At 39.7% G+C, this 21,012-nt stretch overlaps 1 protein-coding gene across 1 annotated transcript in view; it reads right to left on the bottom strand.

Annotated features, from left to right (window-relative positions):
* Positions 1-689: 689 nt before the first annotated feature.
* The window catches only part of LOC130920137 (neuronal vesicle trafficking-associated protein 1-like), a 28,186-nt gene continuing 7,863 nt past the window's right edge, over positions 690-21,012 (bottom strand). The window contains exons 2-5 of the mRNA XM_057843078.1: positions 17,967-18,105; positions 14,440-14,565; positions 9,942-10,055; positions 690-1,200 (exon numbers count right to left, since the gene is read on the bottom strand). Coding sequence (XP_057699061.1) covers positions 994-1,200; positions 9,942-10,055; positions 14,440-14,565; positions 17,967-18,105 — 586 coding nt within the window. The 3' untranslated portion in view covers positions 690-993. The remainder of the gene's footprint in view (positions 1,201-9,941; positions 10,056-14,439; positions 14,566-17,966; positions 18,106-21,012) is intronic.

Below are 21,012 nucleotides of genomic sequence, written 5' to 3'. Positions count from 1 at the left end.
ATCCCACATAAAGAAAAATTATTTGACGTCAAAATTTGTGTGTCACAATTATTAGCACCCCTGGTGTTAATACTTTGTACAACCCCCTTTTGCCCATTTGCTCATCTGACCAAAGCACACGGTCCCAGCTGAAGCCTGGGACCGTGTGTATTTTTGTGTGAGACCAAGATTGAGCTTTTTGGCAACAAACACTCTAAGTGGGTCTGGCGTGCCACGAAAGATGCGCATGCTGAAAAGCACCTCATGCCCACTGTGAAGTGTGGGGGTGGGTCAGTGATGCTGTGGGGCTGTTTCACTTCCAAAGGCCCTGGGAACCTTGTTAGGGTGCATGGCATCATGAATGCTTTGAAATAGCAGGACATTTTATTTCAAAATCTGTTGCCCTCTGCCCGAAAGCTGAAGAATGGTCGTCACTGGGTCTTTCAGCAAGACAATGACCCTAAACATATGGCCAAATCTACACAGAAATGGTTCACCAGACACAAAATCAAGCTCCTCCCATGGCCATCTCAGTCCCCAGACATTGTTTTGTTGGCAAAAGCGGGTTGTACAAAGTATTAACACCTGGGGTGCTAATAATTGTGACACACATTATTTGATGTCAATTTTTTTTTTTCTTTATGTGGGATTTTTTTCCCCACTGAATGAATGCACTTGTATTGAAGGTTGGATTTTTCCCTTTTTTCCATTAGGGTCCCATATCATTTGAATAAAAAAAAATATTAGGAGCTAAAAAAACCATCTTTCTCAGGGGTGCCAATAATTATGGAGGGCGCTGTATGTATAAAGAAAACAATTGTAGCGGTACATTCATTGAATTCTGAAATGGCCATTTTGTAACATTTTAAACAACATTCTCACCTCTTCACACAACCTCTAACGCGGACACACGCGTTTCGATTATGGGATGTATTGAAGCATACTGACCACACTGTGAAAGAGTGGTAGGGAGTAAACTAGCATTTACTCTTCTCCCTCCAGTTGACCTTATATTCAATGGCTATTACGTTTGCTGGCGTCAGTCTCCTTGAGAGCTCTGATGACCGGCAGCCATGGCGACGGCATATCAGGACTCATCCTCCTCACGTGGTTGAGGCGGCTGAGTACAGCGTTCAGCCCGGAGCTGCTGCCTGGGATGTCCGCGGGATTCTGCTGCCCGCTGGAGAATATCTCCAGACTGGCCGGAGTGCAGTGCTTTTGCTGTTTCAACAGAAAGAACAGTGTGACACACATCGTCGCATCCTGTGTCTTGACATCGTAGGTGTTGAAGTTTAAAATTTTTTTTTTTTTTTTAATTATATTAACTTATTGGCTGCCATTGATGGTGATAGTCAAACCACATCTGAACTAAACTAAACTGTTTTTAATGTTCAAAACTGATACTAAGGAAACATCAACAAACCACCTACTGTTGTATGCTATGTAATGGTGAAAAAAAAGAAAAAAATTACCCAAAAATAACTAAACTGAAGGAAACCACGGGCAGAAAGACTTGGTAGTTCTTAAAAGATAAATGTTAGAATGAGTTATAATTAGGGTTGTTCCGATCATGTTTTTTTTGCTCCCGATCCGATCCCGATCGTTTTAGTTTGGGTATCTGCCGATCCCGATATTTCCCGATCCGATTGCTTTTTTTTTTTCTCCCGATTCAATTCCAATCATTCCCGATAATTTTTCCCGATCATATACATTTTGGCAATGCATTAAGAAAAAAATGAATAAAAGTCGGACGAATATATACATTCAACATACAGTACATAAGTACTGTATTTGTTTATTATGACAATAAATCCTCAAGATGACATTTACATTATTAACATTCTTTCTGTGAGAGGGATCCACGGATAGAAAGACTTGTGACTTTGTATATTGTGACTAAATATTGCCATCTAGTGTATTTGTTGAGCTTTCAGTAAATGATACAGTAGCCATGCCCAAATGCATGATGGGAAGTGGAACCATGACTGCGTAGTGCTACCAATTGATATATCTTCTCTGCGTTGGGAAATACCTTAAGGTGTTAAGAAAAAGATCAGTTGCTACCTTGCTTCCCCACATTGCTTCCCATGATATTTCTAATCGTAGGGAGAGGGATTGTAAGGCTTTAGCCAATTAAAAAATTCACTCTACTCATTAAACGCTGCCTTTTATCTCTCTATATAGGTAAAACGGCGCGATTACAGATTGAGCGCGACAATGCGTGAGTGGGTCGTGTAACGCATGCATTAATTGCGGTAAATATTGTAGCGTGATACATTTTTTAAAAAACTAATTACCGCCGTTATCGGGATAAATTTGATAACCCTAACTAAAGACTCTGGATGACTGTAACATATTATGTCTGTAACGTTAAATACAATTAGAAAAGGATTTAATTAAAAAAAAAATATATATTTAAAAAAGGCATGGCCGATATTTTTTTGCCGATTCCGATACTTTGAAAATGACGTGATCGGACATCTCTAGTTATAATAATTTGATATTCAAACTCCTCTTAATCTTTTTGTTTTTATAAAATGTGAGAAATTAAGTTTAACTAGTAGGTCGCCATTATTGGTAATGACGCAATGCATTCTGGGCGGTGACGTCACTGGGCAGTGCTGCCATACTTCCACAGTGTCACTCGTTAGCAGTGTTGTTAATAACGGCATTAGAATATAACGGCGTTACTAACGGTGTTATTTTTTTCAGTAGTGAGTAATCCAATTAATTACTTTTCTCATGTTTGCAACGCCGTTACCGTTACTGAGGCGGGAAAGGCGGGCGTTACTATGTTGGTTGAATGACGCGAGAAAAGTTTGAAGGAGACGGACTCACGGAGATGAGAGAGCAGAGCAGGAGTGGGGAGGAGTTGTGACGCCGTTCCAAACGCGATGCTAGGTGGCTCCATTAATACCTGACTGTAGCCGATAGCCTACAAACTACGCCCACATGATGCTACGATAGATATCACATATTATAGAACTAGATGCAAATGACAGACATGGCGGAATTAGCAACATGTATAAAGAACTAGATGCGTTAGTAAACAGCCGCCATCTTAAAGCAGTAGACCTCTCAGGAAGGCTCTGTTGTAGAGAACCTTCCTAGCGAACCTTGGGCTATGTTCATCCTACAGGTCTTAATGCACAAATCCGATTTTTTGTCATATCCGTTTTTTTGGCACGCCCGTTCAGACTGCCTTTGTCCATTGAGATCATTCAAGTATTACGCATGCGCACTAATTCATAGTCCGACACTCACTGAGCAAGAAGACCCGCATGCGCAGAAGCATCAAAATAAATGACACGTCATCCGCCATTCCAGGGATATTATATTTTGCTTTTCAAAAAGAGGGCACAAATAACAGACATAAATAATCCCCGTTAAGGCTTATAGTCAAAGTATATATGGATCGATAGCATGCACGCACTGTCCATGCATGTCACACACACATACGGGCAGTTTGCCCCGACTCTCGGCCGTGTAGGCAATGTTAAAATGTTGCTCATATAGAGCAGAGAGAAAACCAATTATTCTCAGGCTTATCCTCAACCCATTTTTATTTTTTATGACTGTTGTCAAGCCCGGCCATTCCCCAAAAAGCCGTGTTCACTGCAAGCAAGGCGCTAATAATGCACAGCTGCACCGCTACCTTAGCGTCTCTCTCGCTATTTGATGACGTAATTGCTGCATGAATTCCGATTTGAGAGACTGAACAGTACAGACCGCCGCGACAGTCTGGAAAAATGTGGCCGAGATCGGATTTGAACCACATACGAAAGTGACCCAGATCGGATTTGAAATGGTCCAGTTCCATGCGACTTGTCACGTTCAGGCCGTCAAGTTAGTGCCTCACCCGAGTCGGAAAAACACGAAAAAATCGGATTCGTGCATTAAGACCTGTAGTATGAACGTAGCCTAAGTAACTTTTTATCTAAAATGCTTATTATTCGGCAAAACCTTGACTTAAATCTATCTTTAAATGATGAAACTGTTTTAAAAATTCCACATGTTGAAATTAGACAGAAGGGAACTAATACAATAACGGGAGCAATTTTAACAACTTTAACGGTTGATTCACAACATTAAATGACTTCCACACATAGCAAAGATTACTATGGAGATATTGCAATATCCGCAATACCCTTGTGTCTAGTTAAGTTTAGGGTAAAGAATTGGCCTAGGGCCAATTGTCCCAAAAACCCTTTAAACTTAACATTGTGTGACCTGTTTTTTTTGTTTTTTTGGTTTTTTGAGAAAAAAAAAAACTGGAAAATTATCACCAGTTACTTTTGCAAGTAACTAATTACTCTTACATTCAGGTAACTGAGTTACTAACACAATTACTTTTTGGGAGAAGTAATTTATAACTAATTAATTACTTTTTAAAAGTGAGATTAACAACACTGCTTGTTAACTACATAAACATGTCGTCGGCTCTGCCCTTCCAATTTGAACCCGAGCAGAAAAGTGATGACAGCAGGACAGCACTGTCGGTATTTCACAAAACGAACAGCTAAAGAAAAAGGTCTCCCGCGGAATCTGAACCCGCATTTCCCATGCAATAGACTAGCGCGTGGATCACATGGCTATACTCTACTTCCGCATGATGTTAGGTTCATGGTTTTCTTTATAAGGCAATCACAACCCACATGCATTGTCTGTCACTGCTTTAAAACCTGAAAGGGAAACGCAACCGAAAAGAAAGAGCGGCTGGCTTGACCACGGAATAAGAAAACATGGCTCACTTGAGACAGCAAGCAGACAACAATGACATAGGGATTACGTAAAAGGGTTTATTGAAGACACACAAAAAAACAAGTGATCGCAAAAAGGGAGACACAAAAAGAGTCTGTGACGGTAGGTCGGAATCAATAAAATTGTTTTTTTTTTAAAAACCCTGACGAAAAACCGCGATGAGAGGCAGACGACAAAAAAAAAAACAAGGCAATAATGCAACTAGCAACGAAGGGATATACAAACTGTCAATTGGCAGCAAGTCAATATCTCGGCAAGCCCCCTAGGATCGGTTTAAAGACACTGCTGATGAGCTGGAATTGGATGCAGGTACGACGTTGGGAACTCATCCCACATCTCTGTAACAAAACAATCTGACCAGCAGTAGAATGTGACAAAATCATGCCAGTCGTCACACTAGCTGCGCTTGCTAGCTAGCACAGCTATTCTTCCAGTCCAGACCAATCGCGTCATCACCTCCAGCGTGCATTGTGCACGTAAAACTAACCTAAATATGATAGATTTTTAAATCAATGGAAATAATATGTGTTTCTCATAACAATTTTTAGTAAACGAGAACAATTGATGATTATCAGAGCCTACAAGTCTTTAAGTTAGAGGTTTCCTTTAATATTACATGTAAAAAAAAATTTTTTTTTTAATTAAAAAACTGGCTGTTTTTAACCATTTCATAGTTATTCCACTCAAAACAATCCATCGGGCCCCTGCTAAAAGCTTTGAATAGCTTCTTTGGGGTGTCCATTTCACCCATCATATCATGTGAACTGCTTGCGTATGACCATGTCCTGTATTTTGATGTGCGAATAAACTGAACTGAAATCAGGGAATGCCCTTTTTTCCAGAAATTCTGGTTGTGACATCACAACAAGAATTGAAGATCATGTCGAGCTTTTATAGCTCTGCGCTAGCTAGTACATGACAACGGTGACACGGCACCAAGAGAATAGCATGCTAGCAGACCGCGCACATCTGCAGTTATTCCTCTTCTATTTGGAATTTTTTTTAATGGGCGGAGCAAAAGCAACTGAGAAAGGAAGACTCATTAAGTTCTAATCTCATTATTAAGCCTTTTCTGTCGCTTTTTGAATTGATTTGTGCCCAAAATATGCTCTGCTATGATTTTAAACTTGCTGTATTATTTCATAGCAGCTTTAACATTACGGGTAGTCCCCAGGTTACGAATGGGTTCCTTTCCTACGCTGGCGATGTAATTCCGCGTAAGTTGTAATTAACCTTTTCAGTTACCCTGAGTCTCAAAATAACTTTCCAAAAAGTCCAAAAGTATTGTATTTTGCCTAACGATGGAGGATATATTGCCCTCTGGTGGCAGCGTTGGGTTTGGCTGGACTGTTCCCTTGCAGCCTCTTTTGACATGGATAAAGCACAGCTGCGCTCTGGTTTGGCCCACATAAGGCTGTAAGTTGTTTCAGCTAATATATGTTTGCGTATGCATTTGTAATTAAGTTTAGAGCTGCAGCTGTGGCGTTATTTGTGAGCGATTTTCTATGAGGATTGTAAATACGTCAGCATTCGTAGCAAGAAAGTTAGCGGACTTTTGTTAGGCAAATTAGACTAATTTAATTTACTGAATTTATATATTGATCAGACTAAATGGACATTTGAACACTAATTGTTTTGTGTCATGTGTTTTATTGTTAAAATGCATGTCGTTTTGAACATAAGTGTACATATGTTTGTTACAGCTTTACAAATTGTCAAAAGTAGGGTTGTTCCGATCATAGTTTTTTGCTCCCGATCCGATCCCGATCGTTTTAGTTTGAGTATCTGCCGATCCCGATATTTCCCGATCCGATTGCTTTTTTTTTTTTGCTCCCGATTCAATTCCAATCATTCCCAATAATTTTTCCCAATCATATACATTTTGGCAATGCATTAAGAAAAAAACTAATAAAACGACGAATATATACATTCAACAAACAGTACATAAGTACTGTATTTGTTTATTATGACAATAAATCCTCAAGATGGCATTTACATTATAACATTCTTTCTGTGAGAGGGATCCACGGATAGAAAGACTTGTAATTCTTAAAGGATAAATGTGACTTTGTATATTGTGACTAAATATTGCCATCTAGTGTATTTGTTGAGTTTTCAGTAAATGATACTGTAGCCATTTAACTGTTCTGCCCAAATGCATGATGGGAAGTGCAACCATGACTGTGCGTAGTGGCACCAATTTATATATCTTCTCTGCGTTGGAAAATAACATAGGGTGTTAAGAAAAAGATCAACTACTACCTTTCTTCCCCACATTGCTTCCCACGATATTTCTAATAGATGAGAGAGGGATAGTAAGGCTTTAGTCAATTAAAATAAAAAGCTCCAAAGGCTGCCAAAATTCACTCTACTCATTTTACGCTGCCTTTTAGCTCTATATATATAGGTAAAACGGCGCCAATATAGATTGAACGCGACAATGCATGAGAGGGTCGTGCAGCGCATGCGTTAATTGTGTTAAATATTTTAACGTGATTAATTTTTTAAAAATTAATTACCGCCGTTAACGCGATGAATTTGATAGCCCTACTTTAAGCCAAAACTAAAGACTCTGGATGAGTGTAAGACATTTTGTCTGTAACGTTAAATACAATTAGAAAACAATTTAATTAAAAAACATATATATATATATATATATATATATAAAAAGGCATGTACGATATTTTTTTGCCGATTCCGATACTTTGAAAATGGCGTGATCGGACCCCGTCATTTAGTCAACATCTTTAGTCAAAAGTTTCAAAAACAACAATTGCCTTGTTTGCTGTCTGTCAAGCTATAAAACTTCGCGTTCGGGGAGGACAGAACACGACATATTAATAAAGTAAAGTAAAAAATAAGATACTGTGAAGTACAATAAGGTACTGTTTATGCGAGAAAAATTAAAAACGACAGGAGACAAAACTCGGACTAGACTCCGGCGTCATAAAGTCGAAATCACCTAAGTCGAGTATGTCGTAACCTGGGGACTACCTGTATTTCATAAATTAAATTGCTAGCTGCCAGTGACACTTATCCAGTCAAAATTACTTACATCTATTGCCGTCAATGGCAACGAAACATGATCATTCGATACTAGGGGATCCCAGTTGACAAAATTCACAGTCAGTGGCAGTGAATAAGTTTACTCTACTTCTCGATCTTCTATAAAATATCTCAAAGGTGTAGCACTAATTTTGCCATCATCCAGCCTCATTCTCTCATCTTTTCATGTCTTCCAGCGACACGTCAGCTGGAAAGAATGCCAAAAGTAACTGTATCCGGCAAAACACTTCAAAGGTTCCCCATTCCTCCTTCCCGACTGCCCCCTCCTAGCTAAGCCTTTAATCACAGTTTGGTCACGCTCACCACTAATTAAAGACCCCTCGGATTCACAGCCGGGTTTCCAGGTTGCTCTATGACGAGAAACCGAGCTAATTTTCTCCTGCGAGAGAGATTCTTTAACTGACACTGCCTCCGAAGTGTTGTTAGGAGATAATGACTTTTTCTGCTCCAGAATTGAGATAAAGGAAAATAAAGTTCCGGATGAAGCACATTTTGTGTTATTCAGTGGGGAAAATAAGTATTTAGTCAACCACCAATTGTGCAAGTTCTCCTACTTGAAAAGATTAGAGAGGCCTGTAATTGTCAACATGGGTATTTTAAATCTCAACCATGAGAGACAGAATGTGGAAAAAAATCAGAAAATCACATTGTTTGATTTTTAAATAATTTATTTCCAAATTAGAGTGGGAAATAAGTATTTGGTCACCTACATCCAAGATTTCTGGCTGTCAAAGAGGTCTAACTTCTTCTAACGAGGTCTAACAAGGCTCCACTCGTTACCTGTATTAATGGCACCTATTTTAACTCATTATCGGTATAAAGGACACCTGTCCACAATCTCAGTCAGTCACACTCCAAACGCAGGACACCAGAGACAAAATTGTAGACCTGCACCAGGCTGGGAAGACTGACTCTGCAATAGGTAAGACGCTTGGTGTAAAGAAATCAACTGTGGGAGCAATTATTAGAAAATGGAAGACATACAAGACCACTAATAATCGCCTTCGATCTGGGGCTCATTGCAAGATCTCACCCCGTGGTGTCAAAATGATAACAAGAACGGTGAGCAAATATCCCAGAACCACACGGGGGGGGGACCTAGTGAATGACCTACAAAGAGCTGGGACCACAGTAACAAAGGCTACTATCAGTAACACAATGCGCCGCCAGGGACTCAAATCCTGCTCTGCCAGGAGTGTCCCCCTGCTGAAGCCAGTACATGTCCAGGCCCGTCTGCGGTTCGCTATTTAAAGATCCAGAAGAGGACTGGGAGAATGTGTTATGGTCAGATGAAACCAAAATAAAACTTTTTGGTAGAAACACAGGTTCTCGTGTTTGGAGGAGAAAGAATACTGAATTGCATCCGAAGAACACCATACCCACTGTGAAGCATGTGGGTGGAAACATCATGCTTTGGGGGGCTGTTTTTCTGCAAAGGGACCCAGACGACTGATCTGTGTAAAGGAAAGAATGAATGGGGCCATGAATCGAGAGATTTTGAGTGAAAATCTACTTCCATCAGCAAGGGCATTGAAGATGAGACATGGCTGGGTCTTTCAGCATGACAATGATCCCAAACACACAGCCAGGGCAACAAAGGAGTGGCTTCGTAAGAAGCATTTCAAGGTCCTGGAGTGGCCTAGCCAGTCTCCAAATCTCAACCCCATAGAAAAACTGTGGAGGGAGTTGAAAGTCCGTGTTGCCCAACGACAGCCCCAAAACATCACTGCTCTAGAGGAGATCTGCATGGAGGAATGGGCTAAAATACCAGCAACAGTGTGTGAAAAGCTTGTGAAGAGTTACAGAAAACGTTCTGCCTCAGTTATTGCCAACAAAGGGTACATAACAAAGTATTGAGATGATTTTTGGTATTGACCAAATAGTTATTTTCCACCATGATTTACAAATAAATTCTTTAAAAATCAAACAATGTGATTTTCTGGGTTTTTTTTCCCACATTCTGTCTCTCGTGGTTGAGGTTTACCCATGTTGACAATTACAGGCCTCTCTAATATTTTCAAGTGGGATAACTTGCACAATTAGTAGTTGACTAAATACTTATTTACCCCACTGTACTACTTTGGATTGGGTGACTTAATAAACTACTCCCTTGTGATTGTGTGCGTTTTCCTTACCTGAAGGATGAAACCCTCTGGGCAGGTAAGACGGTCGTACCACATGGCTTTGTACATGAGCAAGAGGAGAAGGCTAGTTAGGAAGGCCAACATGATGAGTATCAGGGCTGTGATCTGAAGAAAAAAAACGAAACACGCTAACAAACACATGTATGCATTTAAAAGTTAAAACTCAATTGAACCAGACTCAGAAGTCGCAGATTCACAATTTACGGATAACCTGACTAGATATCAGTGGTGATTGCTTTCACCCCAAAATCTCACAGAGCCCATCACATCGCAGCTCCGATCTGTTACGGACCGCCTACAATGCCCAGTGCCCACTGAATATGTCTCTCATCCGGTCCATACACCCACAGACGCATGCACAAAACGGAGGAGAGCCACTGGTTGACGGACCGGAAAATGGACCTCGTAAGTACTTTTAGGTTTATGGACCGGAGCGGATCCAGATCGGAGCTGAGCGGATGATATGGACCACCTTGTATTGATTGATGCGACGTAGAGCGGCCATGGACTATAAGGAATTTGGGGGTAAGACTGAAAATGTGAAAAAATAATTGGTCAAATGTATACTGTTGTGTGTACATGTCATTGACTAAATATGCGCTACAACGCACTCTGCTTCTTATCACTGGTTACAATGTGGATTGCTGATTCATTCATTGTGCAGCTTCACAGTCCTTTACAGACTGCGCTGCATCTCCAAAGATGAGGGTACATTGTTCCACTATAGCGAAACGAGACAAATAATTGGATAAAGTCTGGGTTTCTCCTGCCCATCAGACTCAGGGGCAGTTTACATGGCCACTCTGCGACACGAAGACGCAATGACTGTGTTGCGGAGTGGCCTCGCCTTCGTATGGTGTCGGCGAAGACGGAAGGCAAAGACGCAAACCTTGGAATCCTGGCTCCAAAGTGGAAGAATTCGATTGCGGGGGCTTGAGGGGGGCTTGCTCCGCATGCATATCAAAAGCTCCCACGGCGCGGGACCGCGCTGATAACGTCAGCACTCATACACGACACATTAGGCGTGCGCAGTGGTGCTACTAAACATTAAAAACAACAAATATTGCGGAACGTCTGCTTTTATTTACTGTTTTTATAATATTTTTAATTTAAATATGTTGAATGTTTCCATTTTTGTGCCTTTTTGAACAAAAGAAAATGCCATTGCTTGGAGTGGGCGGGCATGTTGTCTTCCGGGCTGAGCAGGTCAAAGTGCATCATTCGCTGTCGCCTTGTAAATCTGCACTACCCCCGAGGGCCTGGCATGAATACTACATTGTTTTCATGCGGAATTGCGACATCGTTCGAACGGAGACGGAACCATATAGACGCAAACATGAAATTTTTTGTCTTCACCATGAGTCACCTTGTAAACGGCCCCTGAGCTTCTCTGGGGGTCTCTGGGCTGTGGGCGAGGATTGGCTGACCTCTACGCTGGCTTCTATGCATGATGATTGGATGATCTATTTGAGGCTAAATTCCTTTTTGATTGACAGCGAAATGAGCGAATCAGTGAGTGATCGTATTAATATCCACGGAAGGCATTTTTGAATTTTCATTCCGTTGTTCTGAGTTAAACTGGAGACTTTCATAATCCTCCTAGCGACACTTGCTTTGTTAAAAACAACAAGTGAATTTTTTTCTATTTCTGGTGTTTTATTTTTGTACAGCTGCTTGTGTTTAGAGACTTGACTTCTAGCACTCCATTTTCTTTCCCTACTGAGCAGCGTGTGCCGCTGAGCCCCTCCACTGTCACAAAATGCTCACATGAGACTCACTTTGAGCTTCCCCTCATTGAGAGACCAGGATCCGCCACTGCTAGATATGCTAGTGACCGTCTGTAGCTCAGAACGCTTAGCAAACAAATTCCATTTATTCCAGAATCAGACGATGTTGTTTGCTAACTCGTCCAACAGACCGAACTACAGCGATCCCTCGTTACTTCGTGCTTCAAACTTCCAACCCTCAGTCCATCGTGGATTTTTTTTTTCAATTAAAAAAAAAAAAATACCGATGAGTTGTCCTGAGCCGATCTCTTAGTCTCTCTCCTTCCTCCCTCCCTCCTTGCTCTTTGTTGGCCAGGCAGTGAGTGCACTGGAGTTGCTTATTAAAGTTAACGATGACTGACAGACGTTTAATCTTTGATTTTGCCAGAGTAGCAAACTTCAAAGTGCCGCATGCATCAATCATCGTTTACCTTGTTAAACAGTTGCTGTGGCAACTTAGTGTGTGTAAGTGAGCAGCTTGAGCAGATTTGAGTGGACTCACTCAATGAAGCATTTCATAAAGCCAAGCATTTTTCTGTTTTATTAGTGTTTAAAAATAATTTAGTGGGACCACAACATGTTTAAAAATCATAATTATTACATTTGAAGTGCTTAAAAACCATTTATTAAAATACGGTATTGGCCCAAATATAAGACCCCCTCTTTTTCAAGAATCAAGTTTGAAAAAAAACTTTTTGAACACCAAATTAATTTTTATACAGAAAATAATTACAGTACATCTGAAACAAACGATTATAACAATATATATGAGAGAAAAAGCATGTTATTTTGCCTCATTCATATCTTAATATCTTAACATTTAAATATGAAAACTAAAGTGCAATCACATTCGTAAATGAATGGCTTCTGGTTTTTGAAATGTAAATAAACTAATCTATAGTGATAAAACAACAAAATTGCAATGACTGCACTAACCATCAAAGCGAGGTCTAACGGTAACCGTAGTCTTGAAACAAATCTGAATAAGGAAAAACATTGCGATAAAATAATGCAAACTGGTTAAATTTGAGATTAGCTGAAATCTATCATGACAGAACATTACTCCTCAAGTTCAGCATTCACTTCAGTGGTATCTGGCGCCATCTAGCGTCGTGAATGGGTATAATGTCTAGACCCCAAATATAAGACAACTCCCACTTTTTCAGTCATATTTCAATGCAAAAAACACCGTCTTATATTCGGGCCAATACGGTATATATGTATGTATGTACTGTATATACATATATATATATATACATAAATACCATAATTTCCAGACTACAAGCCGCTACTTTTTTCCTCATTTTGGGTCCTGCGGCGTGTGGAATGATGCGGCCAATTTGTGTATTTTTCTGACGGCCGCCAGGGGCGCTCGAGCATGGAATGTGGGAGTGAGACACATGGAATATATGTGTGAAGGAAGACGCTAGTTTGCACTATTACCGGTAGTTTAACTTTGTGCGTTGTGCATCCACCTTTGTGCATGAGTAGAATTGGCATACCTGCATCATGGAAAATGCTCGAAGAAATTAAATTGGCCATCTGAGTTGTATGGGAAGCTTTGATGACGAGCGGCGAGAGATCGTTTGCCAAGACTCGCCGCATGCAAAGAGCAGCTTTTGCACAGGTTTGCCGGGGGAGCCTGGCAGCATGAAGCACTGCGAAAGAGTCCGCCATCACCAACGGGTTTCGAAGGGGCCATTCTGCTGCGTGACGAGGACAGCACGGGCTAGGAGTGAATTTGCCTCATTATGGGAGACATTGAAGGCGAAGCGAAGGAGCGACTGAGTAGGTGCGTGGCCAAGTGCATCTGAGTGTCTTCATATCCGACACTGAGGGTGAAGACTTCCATGGTTTGAATGCACAGGAGGAAGATGAAGATTGCTAACAAAGACTTTTATGTTTTTATTAACCAGCACAATTAGTGCTGCACCGCCATGCTGATGCTATGTAACTTCCATGCCGCTGCTATATAACTGCCGTGTTTGCCGGCGCTGTTTGGAATGAAAAGTGAAGGTGTGTTATTAAAATTTTGAAAACTGTATATTTCTTTTTCAATGTCTCTTGTTACTAAGTGGGCACACGCGACTTATAGGCAGGAGAGGCTTATGTATGTACAAAATGGTTTTTCCTTTAAAAATGTACTGGGTGAGGCTTGTAATCAGGGGTGCCCAATAGTCCAGAAATTACGGTACATGTATGAATACATAAAAGTTTTGTAAGTTCATTTATACTTTGGGAAAAAATATATTGATATATATCTTTCTACTTCGCAGTTTTTCACTTATCGTGGGGGTTTTAGTCACCACTAACCGCGAAAAACGAGGGAACACTGTACTGCTGTTGTTTCTCGTAAACACTATTCAGAACATAGTGAACTAGATCAGTATTAGTGAAAAATTGTAACCTAATAACAAGTTGGAGATGACGTGTCCATGCCTTTCTACTCTGACCCTACGCCTATCCAACGTATGTTGTCATTTCTCAAGGCAATGCAAAAAATAGTTTTAAAAAAATTATTTTCAGACTGATTTGCATTCATTTTTGTGTATACCAACAAACGACTTTAAGAGTTACAAAAATTAGGTATTTTTTTGCTCCATATTTTGGCTGGGAATGTCACTAGTGTTAAAAAAAGACTAAGAAACTATGCTTGGGATATTAATTACAGTATAGACATTGTTTTGATTTTTTTCCCCACGACAACAGAAGTTGAACAGTACCTTGGCTCTGTCGGAGACGTCCTTATACAGGTTGATGCTTGGCTTGTCGATGCCGGGCATAAACAACTTTTTGTTCTTCTTTTTCTGCTGCTGCAATTGGTATTGAGTGGACGTCTTCACTATAACCTAAATCATAAAAAAAGTGTAAAAGTGCCATGAAAATTAACCTGTACTTGCAAACTAGTTAGGATAGTTATCATTGAAGAATAAGAGTGAGTTGCCAGTAGGGGTGGGAACCTCTGGGTACCTCACAATACGATACAATTTGCGATACAAGGCTCACAATAACGATCTCACGAAATGGTGATACTGTACAACAATTATCGATACATGGGGCAGGAAATCATTCTTGGATATTCTACAAATTACCGGTAACTACTGTAATTCTCTGACGAAAACCGCTACTTTTTTCCTTCATTTTGAATCCCTTGGCTTATTTGTTGATTTATTTGGGTTAATAGGTAACACATGCCTCCTAGCATGCACTGCAGCGCGACAGATGTAATTAACAATCAAAATTTATATTCTGTGCTAATTATTTATTCAGTTGCTGTTTCATTTGTTTCATTAAATACTAGTTATGGTATTTTGTATCACTTTATTTGACAGTGGCATCATAAGACTGTCATAAAACCGTCATAATTTTGATATGACACTATCATGGGCATTACTGAACGCTTATGACATATGTCATTAAGTGGCAAATTACATTACTAACTCCATTTATGTCCAGCTCAGATGTTTTAAATCCATTCAAAAGTGAGATAATTTGCCGGATAACACTAAATGACATCTGTTATAAGCATTCATGAATGCTCGTGACAGTGTCATGTCATAATTATGATTGTGTAATGACAGTCTTATCGTGCCACTGTCAAATAAAGTGTTATCAAATACCGTAACTAGCAATTAAGGAAACCACTGGAATACTGTAGAAACTGAATAAATAATTAGCACATAACATGAATTTTGATTGTTATTTACTTCTGGAGCGTTGCAATGCATGCTAAGAGGCATGTTGGACAACAACAGTGTTGACAGCAGGTGGCAGCAGAAGTTGACTGCCCCCGCCATGGGAAGAGTGATGGTCAAATGAAGCTTCTTGAAGCAATTTGCAGCCAATTGATTCAAAGCTTCATGTTGGTTCATTTGGTCTAATGACAGTCGTATTATGCCGCTGTCAAATAAAGTGTTACCGGTTTATATTTTTTTTGTGTAAGTATCCCATAATACAGTGAGGACAGCTGCGGCTTATAGTCCAGAGCGGCTATCTATGAACAAACGTTTTCGCGTCACATTTGGTGGGTGGCGGCTTATAGTCAGGTGCCCCTTATGGTTCGAAAATTACGGTAATAAAAAGAAAAACGAGCTATTTTCAGCCTTCTACTGGGAATTGGAATGAGTTTATTACTAGTAGACGTCCAACCCATTTGTACTGGGAGGGTGCTACCCTCCCAGTTCAAACGGTTTGGACGTCTATGACCTTCAGTGGCAGCCAATTCCAGGCAGAGAGTTAATTTTGGGCCATTTCACATTAGTTCCTGTCGATTTTCGGTCACTTTCTTTTCCTTTTGGGGCATATGTGCATCACTTCCCGCTGATTTTGGGGCATTTACACGTCACTTCCTGTTGATTTTGGGTTACTGAAAAGGAGGTGACTCAATAATGTCCCCAAATGAATAAGGGAGTGACTCAAAATCAACAGGAAGTAACCTGTAAATGCCCTACAATGAACAAGAAGTGACCTATAAATGCCCACTAGACTGTCTGTGAATGCCCTGGTTTCAGTGCCATTGACGTCCAATCTAGTCAAAATGCATTGGATGTCTAGCGTCCAACTACCAAAAACCTTTAGAATAGTATTTCCCCCCCCCCCAGAACATACAGTGGGGCAAATAAGTATTTAGTCAAGTTCTCCCACTTGAAAATATTAGAGAAGCCTGTAATTATTGGTAACATGGGTAAACCTCAACCATAAGAGACGGAATGTGGGGAAAAAAAACAGAAAATCACATTGTTTGATTTTTAAAGAATTTATTTGTTAATCATGGTGGAAAATAAGTATTTGGTCAATATCAAAAGTTCATCTCAATACTTTGTTATGTACCCTTTGTTGGCAATAACGGAGGCCAAACGTTTTCTGTAACTCTTCACAAGCTTTTCACACACTGTTGCTGGTATCTTGGCCCATTCCTCTATGCAGATCTCCTCTAGAGCAGTGATGTTTTGGGGCTGTCGTTGGGCAACACGGACTTTCAACTCCCTCCGCAGATTTTCTATGGGGTTGAGATCTGGAGACTGGCCAGGCCACTCCAGAACCTTGAAATGCTTCTTATGAAGCCACTCTTTGTTGCCCTGGCTTTGTGTTTGGGATCATTGTCATGCTGAAAGACCCAGCCACGTCTCATCTTCAATGCCCTTGCTGATGGAAGGAGATTTTCACTCAAAATCTCTCGAAACATGGCCCCATTTATTCTTTCCTTTACACAAATCAGTCGTCCTGGTCCCTTTGCAGAAAAACAGCCCCAAAGCATGATGTTTCCACCCCCATGCTTCACAGTGAGTATGGTGGACGTGTACTGGCTTCAGCAGGGGGACACGTCTGGCAGTGCAGGATTTGGGTCCCTGGCGGCGCATTGTGTTACTGATAGTAGCCTTTGTTACAGAGGTCCCAGCTCTCTGTAGGTCATTCACTAGGTCCCCCCGTGTGGTTCTGGGATTTTTGCTCACCGTTCTTGTTATCATTTTGATGCCACGAGGTGAGTTCTTGCATGGAGCCCCAGATCGTGGGAGATCATCAGTGGTCTTGTATGTCTTCCATTTTCTAATAATTGCTCCCACAGTTGATTTCTTTACACCAAGCGTTTTACCTATTGCAGATTCAGTCTTCCCAGCCTGGTGCAGGTCTACAATTTTGTCTCTGGTGTCCTTCGACAGCTCTTTGGTCTTGGCCATAGTGGAGTTTGTAGTGTGACTGACTGAGGTTGTGGACAGGTGTCTTTCATACCAATAATGAGTTAAAACAGGTGCCATTAATACAGGTAACGAGTGGAGCCTCGTTAGACCTCGTTAGAAGAAGTTAGACCTCTTTGACAGCCAGAAATCTTGCTTGTTTGTAGGTGACCGAATACTTATTTTCCACTCTAATTTGGAAATAAATTCTTTAAAAATCAAACGCCGTGATTTTCTGGTTTTTTTTCCTTCCACATTCTGTCTCTCATGGTTGAGGTTTACCCATGTTGACAATTACAGGCCTCTATAATCTTTTCAAGTAGGAGAACTTGCACAATTGGTGGTTGACTAAATACTTATTTGCCCCACTGTACTATATCGATTCTTAGTGGGAGCATAGCAATAACTATTTGCATGCGATATATCACCTTTTCGATATATTGTCACACTCCTAGTTGCCAGATAAGAGGGAAGTCTGCTGCAAGATACAATCTGCTGACTAAAATGTTGATAAGAGTTGTGTGTTGTGGTCTTTTGTGCAACATTATCAGAAAAGCAACTTTAGCTGTACATACCTTGTCTGCAAAAGAGTGCTGGAGCTGGCTAACCTCCAGAGGAGTGATGAGGGGGATATTATCAAAGCCATCATCTGCAGACGGCTGCTTCTCCATCTTATCAGCCAGATTGGTTCCCAGCTTCACCATGACTGCACTGCTGTGGGTGGGATAGGCACTTTGAGTTAGCCAAATATCTCAACTGAGCACATTAGATGTTAACTAGGGCTGTCAAAATTATCGCGTTAACGGGCGGTAATTAATTTTTTTAATTAATCATGTTAAAATATTTGACGCAATTAACACACGTGCCCCGCTCAAACAGATTAAAATGACAGCACAGATTTATTGTTATAATAAACAAATACAGTACTTATGTACCGTATGTTGAATGTATATGTCCATCTTGTGTCTTATCTTTCCATTCCAACAATAATTTACAGAAAAATATGGCATATTTTATAGATGGTTTGAATTGCGATTAATTATGATTAATTTTTTAGCTGTAATTAACTAGGGCTGTCAAAATTATCGCATTAACGGGCGGTAATTAATTATTTTAACTAACCACGTTATTTGATGCAATTAACGCACATGGCCCACTCAAACAGATTAAAATGACAGCACAGTGCAATGCCAACTTGTTACTTGTGGTTTTGGGAGTTTTGTCACCCTCTGCTGGCGCTTGGGTGCGACTGATTTTATGGGCTTAAGCACCCATGAGCATTGTGTAATTATTGACATCAACAATGGCGAGCTACTAGTTTATTTTTTGATTGAAAATTTTACAAATTTTATTAAAACGAAAACATTAAAGGGGTTTTAATATAAAATCTCTATAACTCGTACTAACATTTATCTTTTAAGAACTACAAGTCTTTCTATCCATGGATTGCTTTAACAGAATGTTAATAATGTTAATGCCATCTTGTGGATTTATTGTTATAATAAACAAATACAGTACTTATGTACCATATGTTGAATGTATATGTCCATCTTGTGTCTTATCTTTCCATTCCAACAATAATTTACAGAAAAATATGGCATATTTTATAGATGGTTTGAATTGCGATTAATTACGATTAATTTTTGAGCTGTAATTAACTAGGGCTGTCAAAATTATCACGTTAACGGGCGGTAATTAATTTTTTTAACTAACGACGTTAAAATATTTGACGCAATTAACGCACATGCCTCGCTCAAACAGATTAAAATGACAACACAGTGCAATGCAAACTTGTTACTTGTGTTTTTGGGAGTTTTGTCACCCTCTGCTGGCGCTTGGGTGCGACTGATTTTATGGGCTTAAGCACCCATGAGCATTGTGTAATTATTGACATCAACAATGGCGGGCTACTAGTTTATTTGTTGATTGAAAATTTTACAAATTTTATTAAAACAAAAACATTAAAGGGGTTTTAATATAAAATTTCTATAACTTGTACTAACATTGATCTTTTAAGAACTACAAATCTTTCTATCCATGGATCGCTTTAACAGAATGTTAATGTCAATGCAATCTTGTGGATTTTGGAATTGGAATGGAATTTTATTGTCATCATCATCGGTATCATTGACAATCATTGACAATTACAAAATGTGATATGATTTGCCCGAAGGAACCGAAGAAGAAGACAAAGGCGGACGGGATGAAGCATATGCTTATCAGTTTTATTGTTATAACAAATACAGTCCTTATGTACCGTATGTTGAATGTATATATCCATCTTGTGTCTTATCTTTCCATTCCAACAATAATTTACAGAAAAATATGGCATATTTTATAGATGGTTTGAATTGGGATTAATTACGATTAATTAATTTTTAAGCTGTAATTAACTAGATTAAAAATTTTAATCGTTTGACAGCCCTAATGTTACCAGATATATTTTGTTTAGTAATCATACAAAATCCAGTGGTAACATTTGATGGGTTGTTGGGCAAACGAGACTATGCAGTATGACGAAATTCAAAGCTCTGATCTTCACTGTTTAACTCACTCATGCATGATCACGTTTCAGCACCATTGACACGGGTAGACATACAATCCATTAGTACTGTTTAACTGGCTTGGACGTCTATTTCTGTCAATGGCAGCCAATGAGTTACCACTAGAGATGTCCGATCACGTCATTTTCAAAGTATCGGAATCAGCAAAAAAATATCGGCCATGCCTTTTTTTAATATATAAATATTTTTTAAAGAAATCATTTTCTAATTGTATTTAACGTTACAGACATAATATGTTACACTCCAGACCAGAGTCTTTAGTGTAGGCTTAAAGTAGGGTTATCAAATTTATCCCGATAACGGCGGTAATTAATTTTTTAAAAAATGTATCAAGTTAAAATATTCAATGCAATTAATGCATGCATTGCACAACCCACTCACGCATTATCACGCTCAGTCTGTAATGGCGCCATTTTACCTATATAGAGAGATAAAAGGCAGCGTAAAATGAGGAGAGTGAATTTTGGCAGCCTTTGAAGCCTTTTTTAATAGGCTAAAGCCTTACAATCCCTCTCCCTATGATCAGAAATATCATAGGAATCAATGCGGGGAAGCAAGGTAGCAATTGATCGTTTCCTTAACACCTTATGCTATTTCCCAACGCAGAGAAGATATATCAATTGGTAGCACTACGCACAGTCATGGTTCCACTTCCCACCATGCATTTGGGTTGAATGGCTGCAATATCATTTACTGAAAGCTCAACAAATACACTACATGGCAACATTTAGTCACAATATACAAAGTCACAAATGTTTCTATCCGTGGATCCCTCTCACAGAAAGAATGTTAATAATGTAAATGCCATCTTGAGGATTTATTGTCATACTAAACAAATACAGTACCTATGTACTGTATGTTGAATGTATATATTCGTCCGAATTTTATTCAGTTTTTTCATAATGCATTGCCAAAATGTATATGATCGGGAAAAATTATCGGGAATGATTGGAATTGAATCGGGAGCAAAAAAAAAAAGCAACCGGATCGGGAAATATCGGGATCGGCAGATACTCAAACTAAAACGGTCGGATCGGGAGCAAAAAAACATGATCGG

The sequence above is a fragment of the Corythoichthys intestinalis genome, chromosome 8, assembly GCF_030265065.1.
Source record: "Corythoichthys intestinalis isolate RoL2023-P3 chromosome 8, ASM3026506v1, whole genome shotgun sequence".
Taxonomy (NCBI): Eukaryota; Metazoa; Chordata; class Actinopteri; order Syngnathiformes; family Syngnathidae; genus Corythoichthys; species Corythoichthys intestinalis.
The sequence above is the reverse complement of the archived record's forward strand: the minus strand, read 5'-3'. Positions and strand labels throughout refer to the sequence as shown.